General features: G+C 35.4%; 1 protein-coding gene across 1 annotated transcript; it reads right to left on the minus strand.

Annotated features, from left to right (window-relative positions):
• Positions 1-756: 756 nt before the first annotated feature.
• On the minus strand, positions 757-4,008 carry LOC106614785 (sodium-independent sulfate anion transporter). The gene is made up of 5 exons (XM_014230690.3): positions 3,459-4,008; positions 1,998-2,781; positions 1,636-1,938; positions 1,411-1,556; positions 757-1,347 (listed from the first exon to the last, which is right to left on the minus strand). Exons 1-5 carry the CDS (start codon positions 3,786-3,788, stop codon positions 898-900), a joined length of 2,013 nt encoding a protein of 670 aa, XP_014086165.2. The 5' UTR covers positions 3,789-4,008; the 3' UTR covers positions 757-897.
• Between the last annotated feature and the right edge of the window lie 3,067 nt (positions 4,009-7,075).

Genomic DNA, 7,075 nt, shown 5'->3' on the forward strand with positions numbered 1-7,075 from the left:
ATTAAATTTCACTAATATATCACATATCGCTGTTTAAATATTCTCGTAGAACTTAAAACTAGAACTTACCGATCCAAACAGGGTTAGATCGCCGAAATAACAAATAAAATCCGGGTCAATTCCGATAACATAGAACCGGCTGTTGTGGGAAATATGCTCGTCAATTTTATTAATATACCCAATACACACGGTCAATCAGAAATAATAATAGACCATATAAATGTTCTTCCAATAATTAATTCCTATTTTTTATTTTAGTTTTCTTTAAGCGAATGCCGAAAACATTTGCGCATACTTTTTGGGTTGCCAAATTCGCTTTTAAGGTGATGAAAATCTGCTTGGTTCCATCTTAGATTGGTGCAGTTTGTTGAGTTTCCTTACAAAGCGTGGAAGGTTCCTTTATGACGTGGTGTAATTTCATTTTTGAACTTGCGCATTACGATGTTCCGTTCTAGGAATTTACATTTTAGTACAGCTAACATTTCCAAGTTGCACCTTCTCAGTTCATTAACATTCTCTGGTTTTAGTTTTATTTCGCTCTTTCTGTGTAAATTTTTAGCATTATTCCTCTTTCTTATAGTCAGCAATTATTCACTTCAGAAACAAACTTATATTAATTGAATAATGTGAATGAAATATTTCATCAATCATTCGCTCTCATTTAATTAAAAGACTCCTCAAAAAGACAGTGACACACATATTCCAAAAAAAAATTTATTTCAATCTTTATATTTTATATATGCTTATGTTTGTATGTACATATACAAATGTTTGAAAAACTGTATATAGAAACAGTGTTGACCAGAAATTGGCTTCTTTATGAAATGCATATTTACAAATGGATATGGATTCGAATAAGTGCGCACATGAGCAAGAAATAAAATATTTACAACTTGGTTATGTTCTCTCGGAATCCCCGATACACGCCACATCGATGGTAAGTGTTGAATTTAACGTCGCATTGCTGCTTCTAATACCAGCCTCGACGTAATTGTCTAAACTCGTTTTTGACACCTTGTCATTTCGATTCTCTCCCAGCGCCTGGGTCAGTGCGTCAGTGTTGTAGCACAATGTTAAGCTTATATTCAGGCCGTCGAAGATTTGCACAACATTTGGTTTCAAATTATAGAAGATAATTTTTTGGTTGCGTCGTTTGAAATCTTCGATCAGTGAGGAGATCACTTTGGCGGCAGTGTAGTCAGCACCATAGATGTAAGTGCAGTCGATGACCACCGGCAGTGTGGTTTTATTGCCAAACTTGAGCACCAGGTTACGTACAAACTCAACGGAAGGAAAGATGAGACAACGATCCGGTGTGAGTTTAAGGAATTTTAAGCCATCCTGTGTCTAAAGACATACAAACAGATGAATATATAATTTATTTATTTGTTGTATGTGGCCAATTAGTACCTCCAATGTCTCCAAGCGCACTTTCGGACGCGCTGAGTGATATAAAATAAACAAAAGGTTTACGCCAATTGCCGCGAGAATGCCCAGCTCCAATGGCATAACCAAGCAAGCAATGAAGGCAACAAAGTAAGGTATCAAATCAGTACCTAAAAGCAAAATCGCCAACATGTTGTAAGAAGTGAAAGATATAGTTTTCATTAAAAACGAAAAATAATTTCAACTTACGTTTACTGCGCCACATTGGCAGGATCACTTGATACTGCACTTGGAAGATCACGGCCGAAATAATGATGGACGCCAGTGCGGCTTTCGGAATGTAGTAGAAAAACTCAGTTAGATAAAGCAGAGCGAAGACCACGATGGCACCGATATACATATTGCCCAAGGGGGTGCGTACGCCACTGGCATTATTAACAGCCGAACGTGCGAGACCGCCGTTGGCACGATAACCTTGGAAAAATGAATTCGCCACGTTCGCTACACCCATAGCGATCAGCTCTTGGGCTGTGTCAATAGGTTTCCCTTTCGCTGCAAAATCATAACAAATTTATTACAAAAAAGCTAATTAAAATTGTACTCATACTCACCTAAAGCTTTACAAGCGGCGATATTCTCCAACAAAGCCACGAGTGGCACAATGATGAGACCATAACCCATATTATTCACCATCTCAAAGAAAGACTCAGCTTCAATTGCTGGCTCACCGGTGGTTTCATTGCCTGGCGTTCCCTCAATGGAGAAAGGCGGTAGTCCAAATTTAGGCAAGCCGACGGGTATGTAGCCTGTCAAACGGAAATAATTCATACCCCGCTCCTGCATGTACATGCTTGCTGCCGCACAAACGATTACCAGCGTTGCATTACGTGATACGCTCAAGAACCACATCAACTTGGTCGCCATAACATGATACCACTGGCGATTGTTCTTAGGGCCCACCTTAATGTCACCTAAGGAGCGCATCAACATCAAGATGACAACACAACTACATCCGAGAATCGTATCCGCTATGCGCATATTCCCTATGTCACTGATCATGCTGATCCAACGCTCCAGAAAAGTGGTGCCTTTGGCATTCTGGACGCCAATTATATTTTTTATTTGTGATGTGGTTATGATCAGTGCGACGGCGCTTGTGAAACCCGCACTCACCGGCCCTGATACAAATTCTATTATGAAACTTAACCGAAAGAGCGCCATGAGTATTTCGATAATGCCCGTGAGGAATGTGAACAATATCGCTCTTTGCCACACACCTTTGGCGAACTGGAAGACCATAAGCGATGCGATGGCCGTCGAACCGACTGTGCTGTCCTTGCAGGTGCCGAATATGACGTAAACAAAACATCCCATAAAGGCGCCGTAAAGACCGTACTATGACACCAAAACAATTATAAAATTATAAGATTTTTTTAAAACAATTTAGATAGTATTGTACAATTTATTAAAAAAATAATTACAAGTATGATATTTGTGTTTTTGGTGAATGAAACTCTAAAAATGTAAAGTCTAAATATATCTTAATACTATGTTTTGTACGATAACTTTTCGACATCTTAAAGGTTATTTCATGATGTTACTTTCATGGAAACCTATTCGCTATTGGCAAGACAATTAGCTTTCCGGAGCGTGTGAAACTTTGACATCAAAATTAATGAAATGAATCGACGAAACCGAAATTTCGTATGATTGGCTGTTACAGTATCAGAACCTTCAACAATATTCACATTTCAGCCGCCGTGCTTGCCTTACCGCCATTTAAGTATTCTAAGGTGTTCTTTGGTGCGTCCTTAAAAAATATTGAGCCAAGCAAACACAAAACTGTCTGAAAAGTTTTCTAGTACAAAATCTTATACCCGATAACATTTATACAACGCGAGATACAGACAACTACAGCCGTCATAATTTTGCCGGCCAAGCACTGCCAACTTAGCTTTTGAGGAGCACTTCAAAATATGCCGCTTCGACAGCAATCTTAACGATCTAAATAACCCTCAGCATTTTATGAATTTTTAGTCATTGTTAGCACCTTACTACTAGAAAAAACCTACCTGTGTTGGCAAGCCAGCAACGCCAGAATAAGCTAAACCCTGCGGTATGACCGTTAAGCCGACAGTTATGCCTGCAATCAAATCACCGATGGCATCGTCACGATTGTAATGTGGCAACCAGTTCAAGATCGGCAGTCGTTTGTAAAGTGTCTTCTTTCGAAAGACATTCTTCAGCCCGGTTGCGCAGAAATCTCCAAAGTTCCGCTTCTTCTCAGATGTTTGGTGATCTGTGACCAGTATGAATTCGGTGGATCCATTAAATTGTGTCTCGACCGGTTGGTCCACTAGTGAGCGTGTTTTGAATTCTTCTGCTGTTTCTACACTTGACATTGTGTTCACTTGTTTATATATTTTGTTCGATTTATTTTGATTTGTTTCAATTTTTTAATTTCCCGAAATTATTTTCGGTTTGTGAGCATCTCTTTTCAAATTTAATCGCACACGTCTGCACGCGCCGAGTGGCATAAAGAGAGTAAATAGTGAAGTACAAAATTGACGCTCCAAACCTTTGACGCCTCCAGTTGGCAGAGCTTGTTGATTAAACTCATGGCAAGTTTTGCACTGTGCTCCTATTTAAACGAAGTGAGAGCGGTGTCTCCATCAATAAATCTGCAATTTGCTCTATGCATGTATGCGTATGTTTACTCAAAAAAATTGCTAAAGTAATCAGAGATCTTTGAATGAGTGAACGAAAATGTTTGTCATTTATTAGCGTCTCGGCTAATTATCCTAATTTCTAATAAATTAATAATAACTCTATTTAAAAATAATATTAAAAAAAAACTACCAAAAGAATTGAAGGGGGAGAGAGAGTTCTTTTGATGATGATGGTGAAAGATGGAATATTATATGGTATAGTACATAGATATTTTTACTATTAAAGGTTAATTAGTCGATTTCGATTTTAATTATTTTTTCTACACTACAGACTCACTTCAGTTAGGAAATTACAACAAAATTCCCTCAAAATATTTATAGATCATTTTTTTTTTATATTGTGCTATTATTTTTATAAATATACGTCTTTTAAACTTTCAAGGAAAAATAGAGCTAAAAATCTAACAAACGAGGGACGCCATGTTGTATGAGCAACAATTAATGAGTAAAAATGCAATTCGAGATCTTTTCTTGTCTTTGATTTGCGAAAAGTTTTTGCAGTTTCTTTTGTTATTATTAAATTTGATAAGCATTTGCTTATTTTCAATAACTGGGATATACAAGTACAGAACATTTTCAGTAAATTTTTCAATCATACAAAGTCATGATTTCCTTATCATGGCACCTTAAGTGCTCTAAGCTAAATAGTTAATCGATCACATGAAATATGTGGAATCTAAAGAATTAGTTGACAAAATTAAAAAAAAAAGTTGTTCCCAGTGTAAACCTGAGCTTGCCAATGTTAGTAAATCAGTAATAATAACTAAAATTTTCCACTTACACACCGCGGTTTCTTCACCATGCTTTGATAAGTCAATTTCGATTTAGCGTTTTATAGATAAATACAACAAACAGCACGTACTTGTAGACTGTTTATATTAAACATTTTCACTTATTAATAGTAATTTTTTTAACAATGCGTATGTTGTGATATACATGCCTACATCTATATTGCACACGCTGAAGTTGTGCGCATGCGCGCCTATTATAACATGCATTCGCACATACACACACACACACACTTATCGAAATAACATGAATAGAAATCAATTTTCTCGGGCGATATGCTTCTTTTCCATATAATTCTGAGTTGCCGCTGTTAGGTTTAAGTAAATATAGAGCATACAAAATAATTCAGTTATTTCAATATATTTAGTTCACAATTTGCTTATAAAAAGCCGCGCATTTCATTACCATTTCTCAAACATGGAGCAGCCACCAATCAAATCCAGTCAACTACTACGCACAGTAGAACGAATGAGTTCATAAATACCAAAAATGGCTTGGACACGGATTTTTACTCAGCCCAGGACTGTCAACTCGGCAGTATACCGCAAAACAACCAAAAAAAATTTTATGGTTAATATATGACATACTTTAAATGAAAAACTCCAAAATTTTAACAAAATCTTTAAATTGTTAAAAAAAAACAATGTATACGCCAAATTTTCGGAAAATACTTTTACATCATAATTTTTGCTTCTCGCATTTGCTTGAGGTATTGTGTGAATAGGCATTGAAAGAGGAGAAAGCTTAATAACAACTGAAATCTAGGTCGCTAAGATCTATTTAACTTCACAACTTTAGATCAACACCGTTAATAGTAACTTGCATTAAGAAAAGTATATAAAATAATTGAAATACGACAGTAACACACTGAGAGTTCACAGTGAGAACGTAACTACAAGTATAGCTGTTTTTAATTCGCCGTTGGCGTCAAAAATGTCAAAAAATTTACATGCAAATGCAACAATTAAGTTAATCGAATTAATTTATTTAAGAGAGTATGCGGATACCTCATTAAAGTGTTATAATAACCGCTTTCTTCAATGCCACCAAGTTACGTTTTACACGTTTTAGACCTGTTTTACCATTTTGAATAATTCATACGACAAATTACTTTTAAAAATTAATACAAATATTTTTTTTCTATTTTTTTTTGAAAACTTAAAAGTTGAAATAAATTATAGTGGTTCATCGAAAATGTAAGGTACAATAGTAAGTGCTTACGCAATTGTTTTTTGCCGCCAGTTTGTTCAAAGAGCTGGCATAGTTTATACAATTCAACACTCTCTAACACTTGGCGATTGCCAAACAACTTACGTTACTCTACTTACATGCGCTCTTATGCACTCATCTTACAGAAAAGGTGTTTCATCAATGAATATATTTTCATCAATTGATTAAATTTGTAAGATATTTTACATTTTTACTTACACACATGTACGAGTACAACTGCAAAGCTGATTATGTAAAAGTTTGCTATAGCTAATGTTTCCAAAAAGTGATTTCTTCTTTCAGTGTAGAGAGCTTTTCCTAAGCGAATAAAATTTCAAAGTTTGAAATCACTGCATATTTTTAGGCGATAAAATTATGTATGCGTACTCAATCAAATAGCAAATGCTGCAAGAGTTCCAATTCTGCAGTAAAATCAGAGAACGTAAATGGACTGGAAATGGTTCTCTGGTAAAATAACAAACTAGTCATAAAAAATACAGATTTCTGGACTGGCATGAAACACTAAAAGGAGGTATTCAATGTGACTTGAGGTTAATTGTGCCTTGGACCGGTAGTACAAAACCTTTATTTGACTTCGACGATTCGATAAATTTAAATATATAAACATATAACATATATTAATAACTTGTATTTGATAGTGTTTTCAATTCATAGTGTTGTTTTGTTCGAAATCTAACAACTCACTACTTTTCACTGCAAATACTACTTCTACTTGTACTACTCCTTACACTGCAAAATTACCATAAAAATAAATGTTGTAAGCAATTTTTGTCACGTACATATCTAAATATTTCGTATTTTAGTCATATTGAAATGTTTTGGTTTAGGAATACAAAGTTACTGAAGAAAAGGTTTTTGAACCTTATTTTACAATTTCTTTCTTAACTCTTCCTTCGTAACATAAACCAGAGAACAGCATTCAGAATCTTGCAAAAGAAAAC

Source organism: Bactrocera oleae, chromosome 2, assembly GCF_042242935.1.
Source record: "Bactrocera oleae isolate idBacOlea1 chromosome 2, idBacOlea1, whole genome shotgun sequence".
Classification (NCBI taxonomy): domain Eukaryota; kingdom Metazoa; phylum Arthropoda; class Insecta; order Diptera; family Tephritidae; genus Bactrocera; species Bactrocera oleae.

Bases quoted from the DNA above. Each gene is read 5' to 3' on its own strand.
- LOC106614785 (XM_014230690.3), bottom strand. From the start codon at position 3,788: ATGTCAAGTGTAGAAACAGCAGAAGAATTCAAAACACGCTCACTAGTG. The intron at 2,782-3,458 runs GTAGGTTTTTTC...TTGGTGTCATAG, and splicing joins TTGCTGGCTTGCCAACACAG to TACGGTCTTTACGGCGCCTT. The intron at 1,348-1,410 runs GTACTAATTGGC...GTATGTCTTTAG, and splicing joins TGCGCTTGGAGACATTGGAG to ACACAGGATGGCTTAAAATT.